Here is a 13,918-nt window from a genome sequence, read left to right on the forward strand (position 1 = left end):
AGCATTCATCACAAGTGATCTCCACCCATGCCATTTTTTCCTACCCAGCACAGTGCTTGACTGAAGAGATGTTGACTTTACAAAGGTTAAAGGTGGCTGCCTCAACCAACAAATGGGATCTAGCAAGAGGGAAGGGTTGTTGTTCTTTCTTCTTTCAGGAATGAAGTGTCAGGAAGATGTAGAGGTCAAACAGGCTCCTGCTGAGTGCTGAGCGACAGCACCAGCTGTGGAGGGTGCTGGAGTGATGCAAGACCCGAGGGTTCTCACATTTGGGAAGGGAATGCCATCTCCTTTTCCCACATCTGAAGTCAGAGGAATAACAGAGAGAGCTCCATTGGGAAAACAAGGTCCAAGCAGTTTGGAAAGCAAAGTGATGTGCAAGAATTGAGTCATGCCCTACAGACAGACCTCTGGCTCAGAACTCATGGAGATTCCCAGATAGGAGCCTGGAACTAGTCCTGGCTGAAGTGAACACTAGCCTAAGGGTCAATCCTCCCTTCCCTTCTATCTCCCCCAGGTATATGCAAACTTCAATGTCCTTGCACATAACTACCTAGGTCATTTTGTAGTCTGAACATAGGACTGAACAACAGCAGAGCTAGGCTTGAGCTCCTACAAACCCCCAATAACCTGTGTGACTGAAAGGAGTGTTCTACGTATGGCAACACGCACAGAGTGTAGATGAAATGCTTTGCATTGACAAAAAGTTCTGGACTCTGACTCCAATTCTGGAGCATTTGAAGTATTCCTAAATTCATTATAAACCGGTCTTTCAGAAGAAGAGCTGTCTGGGAGCTTTCCCCCTGCCAGTGAGTAGGAAATAGGTTTGGATGCTTATTCTCTAATATAACACAGCCACAGATTTCAGTATTTAGGAGACTTTTTCCTAGAGGATTAATTAGGTATCAGACATTCAGTGTTTTGCAAGAAAGTCAAGACTCACGTGATAGAACAGAAAGATCTGGACAAAACGCACTTGATTTCTTAGCCGAGCTGTAAGAACCAGCAGATACATCAGGATAAGCACACACCCCCCCTAACCCCACCAGTTCCTTGAAATTCGGAATTATACAGAAGCCAAGCAAAGAGGTGTCACTGAAGCCCCTGTGACAAATGAAGGCTCTGCGTCCATCTGCTGAATGTCTGCGTCTGCGAGAGACCACAAAGCCCAGCACAAATGGTGGGAGAAGGGAAAGATGAGCGCACAACATACAGCAAGGCCTAGTGGAGAAAGTATTGGGAATGGCTGCAAGCAGATTATGGAAATGCGGAACGCATGCACACGTGAATTGTCATTAAAAGCACGGAGAACAACCCTGAGAGAAGCTGCAACAACCCTGGCATAGCAGGGTTTGGTCATCCCCAGCGGCCGCATTGCTGCGAGAAAGGGATTGAGAACAGATTCCCTGTTAATGTGTTTTCAACTGTGATAGCTCTGGGGTCTAAGAATCTGCTTTCTGTTAGGAAAACCCATAAAACTTTCAACAAATGATGAAAAACATATCTTCCATTGGCAGAAAAGCAGATTTCCTTGCAGGAAGGGGTGGCATATTGAAAATCCCCTAAAAAGTAGAATACAGGAAGAATAACTGCCACTGGCAGCAAACTCCAGCTCTCAGCAAATACATGTGTTACAAAGCTAACAAAACAAATTGACTCAAGACCTTGTGTGTGTGCACAAGCCAGGTTTAATACTATGTTAAGACTGGGTCTTAAATTGTCTATAATCAATGAAGTCCTTTCTGACTTCCATTTCCCACTTTAGTTGGTGTCTGTTGAATGCTGTGTTAAGGCTTTTTCCAAAGCCAAGACTTGGGGGATTTTGTTAACAGTGCAATAAAAATAACTTCCTCGTGTCAGAGGGGAACTTTAAAGGCTTTTTTGTGTGCTGCTCTTTTCTTTAAAAAAGAAAAAAAAAAATACAGACATTGTTTCTTTAAAAGGCTCCATCTGCAAATCCCATTAGATGTGCATATAAGGTTTCGGATGATTAATAGTTGCTGCTTTGCTTTGGTTGGAGGACCTGGGTGTATGTACATTAACCCCTCCCTCCCCTCTCTCACATTTCACTTCACAAACTTGTCGCTCTCTCCCCAGCACCGTATTTAAAAGTGTTTCCCTCATGTCCAGCACTTCACAAGGAAGGAAGCTCCGGGCCTTGGGAAGCGGTTCAGAGCAATCACTGCCTACACCTGGTTACTGTTCTCCAGTCAGGACAATGAAGACATTCAGAAGAGTTCCCAAAGTAACAATTCTGCAACAGCCTAAAACCCACAAAGAACCTGTTGTTTAGGGATGAAATCTATTCTGTAAGATCTGGAAGATTTCCCTTTTGCTCCTTTGCTGATTTTGAAGCCTGAGCTACAACCGGTCACCAGCACTGGTGTGTGAACAGGATTGGAAGCACATGGATCCCACCAGCAGCAGCTGCATGCGCAGTCCACAGCCTCCTGCCCCACTCTGGGGGTGCCTGCGGAGCACCCACATGGATGTGACCACAGCGTCAGGGCTGAACCACTACCCACCAGCATCGTTCTCCTTCCCTCAGAAGTCAGATTTTGCTGCTTATCCCGATTTCTCCACCTCCTGCCTGGTGGCTGCTCCCCACAGCTTCCCACACGAGGAGCGGACATTTGTGGAGCAGCATCCCTCTTTCCAACACTCTGACTGGCATTTTGCAGCAGCCGAAGCCAGAAGACGACTAAACCCAGGACTGGCCTTGGGTTCTGGGGAGTCAGAAGGCAGCAGCCCAAATCTAGTGAGTGCAGCGGTGGGTATGAATGAAGAGGACGAGGTACCAGTAAATACTACAAATGAGACTGAGAAAAAGTCATCTAAAAGAAAAAAGGAGAACTCAGGTAGGTGATACGAAATCAGGGTTGTGGGATAGTACAAGCTGTAGATGAGAGCATCTGTAAGAGCAGGCATTAAGAAACAAAGCTGGTGAGGAAAACACTTGGTAACTCTTGACTGGGGAAGCTTACACAATAACATAGAAACTAAATGGCTTATTCTTTGATGACCTCTGGTGTTTGTATCCCACTCCTGCAGATCTTGTGTACTGAACATTATACTCCCCAGCACAATGCACATTTGCTGTAACTAAACAGGAGCCGCATGGCATGTGTACACTGAGCTGTAAGTCCTAGGATGGGGAGCTATATATTGCATACCTGCCATTTGTCCGAGCGTAAGAAAGCTGCAAAGAGCAAAGATCTCTCACCTTGTGCTAGCTGGAAATGTTATAGTAGGGTTTTGACATCTCAGTTGATGGGAAGAAATACAAGATGTGAAGTCTCCCTTGAGAGAGAAATTCTGTTTTGGTCTAAATATTCAATGGTTTTAAACTCAAAAGACCTACAAAAGGTTTCCCCATCAGGACAATGTCCAGCGAGACAGAAAATGTAAGCAGTTTTCATTGTGGCATCCTAACGGGCAGAATGCACTCTACGGAGCCACAAGCAATCATTTCTTAGTTACAGAAACCTCTGATTTGCTGCTCTCTCAAATAAAGGTATGTGAAATATGCATAAAATTGCTTTCTCTAAGGAAGCTGTTAAAAATTGATAGGCTTATATACATCCATTTGCTACAATATTCATTTACAAGCTACAGTGTGCTTTTCCCCACAGCACTGCTATGAAGTGGGGAACATTTTCCAGTATCCCCATTTTACAGGTAGAGAACACAGTGATCAAAGTATTTCGCTATTTATTTCTTTACAGGTTTTATGGGTTGGCTACAGAACAGCAACCTTTAACCCACCTTTCATTTCTCCAGTTCTTTTCTTTAGAAACCCAGCTTTGCCAAATTTAAGTTCATTTTCCCAAAACAGAATTGTAAAGAAGTTTAGAAAAGAAATAATCAAAGTGAGTGATAACTTTTGTTAAAGCATTTGCAAGTCATAGGAAAACGATGATTTCAGTATACTCAGGTTAGAGGGATTGCCTTATTCTTAAAGAGACTGATTTCAAAGCACATCTCCCTGTTTTAAGTAGAAGACAAATGTTGCTTCTATTCTCTATTACCAGCACCCTCACGTTTTCTTGTCATACTTGCTGCTGTCCCATATACTTTTCATTATAGGGGAGCTGTAAGCAATGACATCACTGAAAGCTCCGGTGTTTCCTGCCTTCTAGCAAGTGGTGCTGTCTGTACACGTTATTACTTGAGCGAATGCAGAACAATGAAAACATCCCAAAGGGGATTCCATGGCTTTTCATTTCACTCCTTTCCTTGCTAACTGGACAGCAGACAGAATTATTTGATATCCCTCCTGCAAGCTTTTCCTTCCTTCTGTCCCCAGACAAAATAGAAGGGGAAAGTCTGAGCAATTTCATTGTGGTTTCTTTCACTTCTACAGCTGTTCCAGAACTGCAGCTGGACACAGCACACACTGGCTGGTTGTTCTAAGTAGAAGATAAGTCTTTTCTCTCCTCTCGATAATCTTCTTAGATACCCAGAACCTTCTCCTCAGAGACTAGGCTAGTCAAGAAAAATATCTTGAAATCACTTCAAGACAAAACCTACAATATAACCTATTTCCTTTAAGTTGGTGCCTTATCCACCACAAGTTTCCCTGAGCCGCGATACAGATACAGCGTTACCATGATCTGTACCAGTGCATGCAAAACCCACTGGCTCTTGCGAGGACCCTAGTTGTTACAAGACACACAGTGAGGGCTTTGGAACATGGCCCTTTGCAGAGTGTTCTGAGAACAGTCTAAACTAAACACATTTCTCAGACAAATAAGCAGAATGGTATAAAAGTAAGAAAAAAGCTTGTTAATCTTTGAAACTTCCTTTGAAGCATGGGTACAGTAAAAACATGCAAAGAATGGCTTTCTTACGGCAATAACAACAGTTGCGCCTACTACAAGTAGTTGTGAATAAACATGCACGCAACCTTCCCCCCTCTACTATTTAGATGCCATATTCAGTCTTGACTTCACTGGCTCACCAAGTGACCTGAAGGTAGAAGTTAACCTTGTGCTGGCTCTTACAGCTGCCTCTTGCTGTCCATCCACAGCCATTAACATTTCCAAATAGGCCAAGTCAGGCAAAGCTGGTTGAAGTTCTAACTTGTACTTGTGTTATGATGTACTTGAAGTTCTCAGATCTCCAAATATAGTACTGTAATATGTCATAGAATCCCGACAGCTTTATTTTATGGGAATGAAATACAAAAAGTGCTGGCTTTGCTGGCTTTTTTTGGTAGATCAAGGGAGAGTGATAATACGGATATAAGGAACGAAAGTTAAAACGTGGGGAAGGAAACTATTTTGATGCAGTGATAGCAAGGAATGAGAGCTTTTTTTCCCATAGCTGCTCATTTCTGACCTCACAGACCGAGGCAGGCTCTGACAGCACCTAATTCTGTGCTGTCCCAAGGCTGACAACAGTGCTAAGTCATGGGGAGGGCACATACAAACTTCTTAGAAGCTCCACTGAGCACCTCCATTAGTAGTCTAGCTCAGACCTCAGCAACACACAAGTTCACCCAGATCAGTGCAGCTTTAAATGACACAATATATGTGCTTGCCTCTTAGAAACCCAGAATTCAAGCAACAAGGCAGAACCAAGCAGCAAATCCCGGAAGGAAAGGACAGCTTTCACAAAGGAGCAGCTACGGGAGCTGGAAGCTGAATTTGCCCACCATAACTACTTGACGAGGCTCAGGAGATACGAGATTGCTGTGAATCTGGATCTCACCGAAAGACAAGTAATGGATGAGCCCCTTCCTCCCCAGCTCCTTCCTCCCCTACAACTTCTTGCTAAAGCTGAAGCAGATCTGTTACTCAAGAGTGTACTTTTGCAATGGCACAGAGCGATTTTAGTACAAAGCCTCCACATTCCTTTAAAACACATTTGTCACAGGTTTCTGTAATAGTTAATAAAAGTAATTCTGCTTTTCTAACTAAAGACACATTTGGGAGTAACCGATATCTACCAAGCTGTTGTTTAGCAACACTCATTGGTACATATCAAGGCTTACAGATGGAATATAGATATCACCTTAGACTGCAGTTACAAGGAAGTTATTAGGATGATATATGTTTGATACATGCATTCTGCCTGGGTCAAAAAGTATTTTAAGGGGATAAAGGAAGACAAAATTACAGAGTTCTGGAGAAAGACACTTCTGTTCTCTCATTGCGATCTCAGGGTTTCCTTATCAAAGCTTAGTGAACAATTTAGGAATTGCTCAATACTATCCACATCGCAGCTCCTGAAGCATTAGGTTGGAGGGAGTGGATGTTAAAAGACATTAGATGCACTGTGCCCATTGGGTTGACACGTTTGGTTGACATAAGGACAGATTCTGGGCAAAGCACTTATACTACCTCTATGGGTCTCAGGGAAACATCAGCCTGGAACAGCTTAGAAAGGATTGCTCCTGCCTTTGTTAGAACTTGTGAGGTTCCTTTCACCTTTTCTTCTAGAATTCCCCAAAACATCTCTCTATGAATACATACATGTGTGCATAGGTCTGCTTATACAGCTGAGATTGAGGCAATAAGTAATCATTTCCTTTTTATCACTCAGGTCAAAGTATGGTTTCAAAACAGAAGGATGAAGTGGAAACGTGTTAAAGGTGGGCAACAAGCGTCCCCACATGAACCTGACACAGAAGATGTGGACTCTGCTGCCTCCCCCAGCTCTGACTAGTCCTTGCAGCAATGAGAGAGAAGCATGGAGAAAGTTAGTGATCAGAAAGTGGATGCAACACTGCTCCGGTTCAGCTACACCTCAAGACGACCCCATCTGCAAAACCTGCAGCTGTGAGTCTTTAACAGGCATAGGATGCTACAGAGGCAATTAAAGAACACGACAGAAAAAAGCCAAAGGAGGGCATGATTCTGATCTTGTCTGAATTAATTCAACTCTGTAGAACTGTCTTACTACCACAGATGTGTCTTCATAATAAAAGCTAACACTGAATATGAACCAGGCATCATGTTGTGTAGGCTCTCAAGCACTCAGAAGATACAGGCTGTCAGTCAGTGAGTGATAATGCAGCTGTGCCTTTCCCTGGTCACACCTCTTCATTCTGCATTTGGACTTGACCAGGTACCTTTTCCTCATGCCTTACTTTAAAGGAAATAGACACTTTGGTAGTCACTGATTTTATCATGCAAAGTGAATTGAACACCTGTATGTAGGTAGTGAGATTACAACATAAAAATGAACCCAAATCTAGATACGCAGAATTCTGCTTACCAGTTTCAGAAGAGACGGCTTTCACATCGATGCTCCAAGAGAAGTGCCCTCTTGATGCAGTCTGGAGAGGGACATTTCTTCCATCCTCACTGTAAATCCTGAAATTAAATTGCTAATCTGAATTGCAAATATCTTTTCCAATAATCCAAATCCTGACAACTGTAACCAGCTGTCCAGCAGGTACAGCGGAGATTAACCCTGTCAGCTTTGTTTGCAACATTTCAATCTATTATATAAAGGAAAACTCCTTTTTAGGGCTGCATTTCTTTCAGATTCATGGAATCTCTCTGTAAACCCACAGTTTTCTTTGTGAATTCAGGATTGTCGGGAGAGGCAGAAATATGTTATCGGTAGTGATTTAACCGACTTTACTGTCTACATGTTCTCGTTTCATTTTTCATGGGAGACAAAACTTGCCTCCAAATAAACACATACATGCGTATAGTTAAGTTACGTATTAAACCATCTGTTAATCTGGGTATTATGTGGATTTACACTCATTACTTACTGTCTACTACATCAGTACCTGGATTTAGGAAATGTATAGTTATGTGACCAATGTCGCCCTTAAGAAGTGTTGGGAGGGGGGGAAACTGTATCACCGATGTTTCACAGGGCCTCTGCACATCCTACACTGTGACCACAGCATGGATGCAAACATGGAAATCCTGTGAGTGCATTCACAGAGGGGTATTCCCGTTACTTCTCAGATATTCAAGCACTATTAACCCTAAAAGTTCCACCTGCCTCCCTGCAAACAAACCATGCGCTTTGTCACCATAAGCTTAAATGGATGCTGCATTTAAAAATCAGTTAAAATGATGAGAAGTATGCATGGCCTCTCTCCGAGCTACCCACATCTCTTCAGGCTATAGCCAGCTACGTATGTGCATTGAAAAGATATAAGCCTTCTAGAGGCACTGCTCTTGGATTAGCTGTACAACGTTAGGAGATGATGTAGGTGCCCCAGACAACATGTCTAGATATCCCACATAGTTTGGAATATCCTAGCTTTTACTGTAAGATCCAACAGCCCCTAGAAGGATGGGTTACAAGGATGCTGGAGAGGGGCTCTTCATCAGGGACTGTAGTGATAAGACAAGGGGTGATGGGTTCAAACTGAAACAGGGGAAGTTCAGGTTAGATATAAGGAAGCTCTTCCCTGTGAGGGTGCTGAGGCATTGGTGCAGGTTAAAGAAGAAGTTGCAAATGCTCCATCCTTCAGTGCCAGGTTGGGCAGAGTCTTGGGTGACATGAGCTAGTGTGACACATCCCCGCCCGTGGCAGGGGGGTTGGAACTGAATGATCTTAAGGCCCTTTCCAACCCAAACTATTCTACAATTCTATGATGCTAATTCAAAGCTCTCACTTTCTACCTCTTTAGACCAAACACAATAATATCCTCCAGGGTCTAGGGAAGCAACACCAAACCGTACTCTCTACGGAGATGCTGCTCTGCTGTAGAAACAGACTCTGTCAATGTAATGTGGAAGCAAAAGCTAGCTACCATTTTCCTCCTTTCACTGGATACGCTTCTCACATGGCCAGAAAAGCCTGATGTTTTGCTAAGGAGTACGAGCGTTAACACACACCAGATGGCAGAGAAACAGATTTCCATGGAAGCTGGAGAAGTGCTCAGCTGGAAATCTCGGGAAGAACGAGCAGAGATTTCCCAGCATTTCACAAAGGAAAAAAACCCATTGAAAGTCCTGCTGCTTCCTAAAGGTCTGCAGAGCTGCTGCCCTGTGCCATGGAGCATCCCATGTTTTACATAACACACTGGTCTACGGGCAGCTTGAGAGTTTGCATGTGTTGAACGCTGTGGAGACGTGCAAAGCCCTCGCAGAGGGCATTGTGTCTGCTGCTGAGCTCACATGCAGCCGTTGTAGCTTTACAAAGAGAGCAGTGGAAATTCTGAGCTTGTGGTTAGCAGTGATTAGGTTTTTAGGGAGAGTGAACCGTTAGTACCAACACAACAGCCATGGACTTGAGGGTGGCCAGAGCTCCACCTGATCACCATTAGCTCACCCAAAATAGACTTCCTCCCCCCTTGCCAAGAACTCCTATGCTTCCACCTTCCAATAGCCTTTCATACCCCAGCCACCGGGATACAACCCATCTCTTCCCATTCACAGATGGAGCGGATCTGGGGGCACGGAGATGCCATACTGCTCCCTGCTTGGCACGCATCCCCACTGACACAGGGTGCTGCAGGAAACCCAGCCGCACCCCAGCACAGAGGTGGGGTGCTTGGAGGCTACTGAAAGGGCTCATTTCTCCTCCAAGCTCCCACTCTGTCATGAGCTAACGAGGAGAGTCCTGAACTCCCCCCCCAGCCCATGCACAGCGCTAATGACTGGGGGTGCATGCTGTGACTAACGAAGCAGAGCCTGCAGTTCACACTGTCTGGAAAACAAAAGAGCCCTTTTAGCAAGCATTTCACAGCCAGAGATCCTGAATGGGTCGTGTTCTACACGAGCAAAGCTTACAAATCCCCCTTCCAGGAGAATTTCCGATGCACAGAGGCAAGCACACACAGCGGAGCAGGGCGGCTTACAGAGCGCACAGTTTGTCAGTTACCAGACTTTCTCCCCCCACCTCTTCCAGTGCTCAGATTGGGTTTCATCCGCCACTATCTCATATTTTGGATAATTCCCTTCCCTTGAGGAAAGCGCGCAGCCCCTTCAAGAAATATTATATGTCTGTGTTAGTGACTGCGCTCTGAGCACTGGATCCGTGCAGCGCTTCCAGGCAGATGGACAGGAAATCCATTTTCTTCCAGTGATTACAGTAGAAGGGCTTCTGTCTGACTGGAACTTGCCTGGTGTGGCTGTAAAATAACCTCAGCATCAGGCTATCACCTTTCAGGCTGTATTTGTGAATTACGATGGGGTGATTTCCACTGCAGCGCTGGGTATGGGCAGCTGTCTGCAGAGCTCTACAGCTTCTTCCCCCCCCCCCCCCCCCCCCCCAGTGCCACATTGCTTTCATTTCTACACCAAGGAAGGATTTTCACACAGGACCAGACTTTTCCACCACTATTCCCTCTCTCTGTACTCTATGTATTTTAAATAACTTCTACACAAGGGTAAGCAGCCGGTTGTCTGGAAGCTCCCTTGGGAACAGTTTGCAAAGAGATAACAGGAGTGAGTAACGGAGAGGATGGTGACTTCATCCCGTGGAGGTTTGAGTCATGTTTCTCTCTTTCCTTTATAAAGAGTAAAACATTTCTCAAAGCTCCCTCAAGTCATGCCCATTCTGTGTTTCTAGATTTTAACCCTTTTCTATACATCCACCCTTTCCATTCCGTGTTTCTCTCATGAGAGATGACCAAGTGATGTAACTGATGAGGATCTGGGCACAGGTTCCCCCATTGAGAAAAAGAAGAGCCTATCAGATCTCATTTCATTGCTCCATCCACTTTCCTCAGCTGGGGGCGGCAGACCTTTGGTGCCAGTACCATGATCACTTACAAATCTGGCCAGGAAATTCTTTTCCAAGGAAAAGTATAATTCTCCATTATAATAATTCACCATTGTTTCTGCCTGAAGCTAATTGAAAAGGAAGTTCTGGATACAAACATATCCAATACTCTGTGCATTCCACCAAGGAAATGACAAAGTGCAAAGTAAGGCTTCTTCTTGAAGAGGACGAGCAGCATGGGCTTGTGTCCGGCTTCCTGCTGCTGGTCTGAGTCAGAGCAAAGTTATAAAGTTCTTTAAGGTATCACCTTCTAAAATAAATCTGGTAGAGAGCGAACCAATGAGAGGAGAAATCGCCTGTCTCAATGAAACGTTTCAGGCACATCTCTGCCTTGTTTATTTGCAGAAGAGAGCACAGACACAACCGGGGTATGTTTTACATTACACAGCATAAGGGTTTGTGGCGTTCCTGTCTGCACTGAAGACATGTTTATACTGTTAGGTTCCATTATGAATCTGTTTAATATCTTGTGACTGCTCAGAGTCCTTTGCACAGTGCAGGCAGGAAGCCTTTAATGCACACAGTGAGAAGAGATTTCCAACCATTCAAGCATCAGATAAATATGCATGGAAAACCAAGGCATTTTACTGCAGTAACCAAGTTCTTCTTGTGCTTTTGCAAGATTTCTTAGAGAAAAAAACACCCAGTTCCAGCAGAGTTGTTCATAAAGCCCAGGAAAGCCATAAAGGAAAGAAACTCAGTGGAAAATATACTAAGTCCAACATACCAAGTCCAACATACCTTTTGCATTTTAATTGGGCAGCCATCAATGGTATAAAACTTAACTGCTGGATTCGACACTTAGGAGGGTGCAACCAACAATGTACCCTGGCAGCCAGAAGGCAAACTGCATCCGGAGTGCATCCAACATAGCAGAATCAGCTGCTCAAAAGAGGTGGTTATGCCACTGTATTCAGCATTGGTGAGGCCTCATCTTGAATACTATGTGCAGTTCTGGGCCTCAGTTTGGGGATGTTAGGGTGCTAGAACTGCCAAGAGGAGGGCAACAAAGCTGGTGACAGGGCAGGAAGGTTTCTCCTATGAGCAGCAGCTTTGGTCTTGTCTACTTTGGAGATAAGGAGGCTGATGGGTGACCTCATTGCTCTCCATAGCTTCTTGAGGAGGGGATGTTGAGAGAAAGGTGCTGATCACCCTGGGATGCAGGGACAGGATGCCTAGGGATGGTTCAAAGCTGCATCAGGGGAGGTTCAGACTTGACAGTAGGAAACATTTCTTTACCAAGAGAGTGGTCAGTGGAATAGGCTTCCTAGAATGGTGGTCAATGTTGTCAGTGTCTAAGAGGCATCTGGACCGCGCATTTAATAACATACTTTAACTCCTAGTCAGCCCTGAACTGATCTATTCTAGTTGCAGTTGCTTTGACATCTTTTACATACATGAAGAATATAACTCACCATTTGGAAAACAAGGGTAATAGTGTTAGGGTTGGAATATGTGCATAACTTCAAATACGAAACTTGGCTTGAATTTTCACTTTCCTTCACAGTTGCTAAGGCCAACTTGACCAGCATTATTTTTAGGAGAAAAATGAGCTCCTCTTCCTGCTGTAATTTCATTGTGTCTCTGCCAGAATCAAGATGAGAAGATGCCAAGAAAAAGGATGAGCTCATTGCATTTAACGGTATGAGGATTCACAAATATAAACTGCATTACTCTATTCAGAAGCAGGCAATGGTATGCAATAGGGTTTTAAAGGCAGGTAATTTTGATTAGAAATGAAATGAATATGCTTTATTCTTCAGGTGCAAAACTGGCTGCTGCTGTGTAGAGTGCATTCCTTGCAGTACTAAATAACGTACCACATCATTTTAAAGAAGGGATCTAGGAAATTCCTCCTGCTCGCAGTCAGAGAACTGCTCTGATTGCCCTTCCATAGGGGTGGAATTTCTGATTATTCACCATTATGTTATTGTTTCTGCTCTTTTATGACCTCACATTAAATGAACAAGAGAAACATTATTGGTAATACAGCATAGTGAAGTACAACAAAGAGTCATTTGGATTTTCCTGTTCAAATCCCAGGTATAAATCTCAGCCTCTGGAATGATGCGTTCAGCACCCTTTCCACGCCTGCTGGATTCTGGGTTGCACTGAGCTCAGACAGTTCTTATTCCAGAGAACGATGCATCCTGCTCAGTGAGGCCGTACTAGTTCAGAGGAGCCTCTCAAAGCTAAGAGATCTATCAACCATCACCTCACCAGCCAGGCATCCCCTAAGCAAACTGGGGCACAGACTCTTGCATAAGCCCCATGCAGTCTTTGCACTGTGTTGCATAAAAATGCAGGAGTCTTCAACAGGGAAAGGCAGCTCAGATGTCTATAAGAGACATCCCAGCTCACAATGTGTCGGATTGGTTGGCTGGACTTTTGCACAGGGCTTGAGCAGGTACAACTATATCATTTCATGCAAGGTAGGTAACACCAGGTGTCAAAGATTGCCTCATTCTCTGTGTGACCAAAATGGAAATAAAACCTAAAGATACATCATTTCCCTGCACCCTTATGAAAATCCTTTAGCTCCTCTGCCAAGTACCCCATGGCCTCTGTTTGGAAAGCAATAGGAAGATAGGACCCATTCCATCTCCTCCCGCAGCATCACCCCATCACAGTACCCTGTGACTTTCCCAGTGGTGTCTGCTTCAGTGTCTCACTGACACAAAATGACCTAATTTGTTATGGCTGGTAAAAACCAAAAGAAATGAAATCCAGGGACTGTAGTTAATCGGGGCCAGGTTGAGATGATTTATGATCTGAGGAATGTACTGACTCCTGACGCTATCATCCCACCAACAGCATCAACTGGGCTCAACAACATTTGGAATCAAATTAAGATTGGGTTTTTCCAGCCAATGGGAACTAGCACGGGTGAGACCTAAGGAAGAATGCAGAGCAGTGAGCAGATGAGGATGTATTTAATCTATAAAGCCAGGCACCTTCTCTCCGCACACCATCGACCACTTCACCTTCAAGTCCTGATTTATCATGATTCAGGGGGAAGATGTTGCCAGGAATAGGTCTATGCCAAGAAAATTTCATCTGTCTGGAATCTGACAGGAAAAACTGGCTATTTCAGAGGGAGGTGGGATTTGTCCTGGTTAAAGTGTCTCCAGCATCCCTGTGTTCACTCAGACGACTCATGTCAGCCAGCCAGGCTCACTGAAAAACAGTGTCAAACGGTTTTTCATCTCTCAAG

At 44.3% G+C, this 13,918-nt stretch overlaps 1 protein-coding gene and 1 long non-coding RNA gene across 2 annotated transcripts in view; one reads left to right on the forward strand and one right to left on the reverse strand.

Annotated features, from left to right (window-relative positions):
* Positions 1-13,918, reverse strand: part of LOC136023971 (uncharacterized) — a 36,056-nt gene that overhangs the window by 14,706 nt on the left and 7,432 nt on the right. The window contains exon 2 of the long non-coding RNA XR_010616724.1: positions 7,222-7,319. This is a non-coding gene — a long non-coding RNA (uncharacterized LOC136023971). The remainder of the gene's footprint in view (positions 1-7,221; positions 7,320-13,918) is intronic.
* MEOX1 (mesenchyme homeobox 1) lies at positions 2,374-6,712 on the forward strand. Its single transcript, XM_065698954.1, has 3 exons — positions 2,374-2,858; positions 5,550-5,722; positions 6,547-6,712. Exons 1-3 carry the CDS (start codon positions 2,408-2,410, stop codon positions 6,667-6,669), a joined length of 747 nt encoding a protein of 248 aa, XP_065555026.1. The 5' UTR covers positions 2,374-2,407; the 3' UTR covers positions 6,670-6,712.

The sequence above is a fragment of the Lathamus discolor genome, chromosome 20 (assembly GCF_037157495.1).
Source record: "Lathamus discolor isolate bLatDis1 chromosome 20, bLatDis1.hap1, whole genome shotgun sequence".
In the NCBI taxonomy this organism is placed as follows: Eukaryota; Metazoa; Chordata; class Aves; order Psittaciformes; family Psittacidae; genus Lathamus; species Lathamus discolor.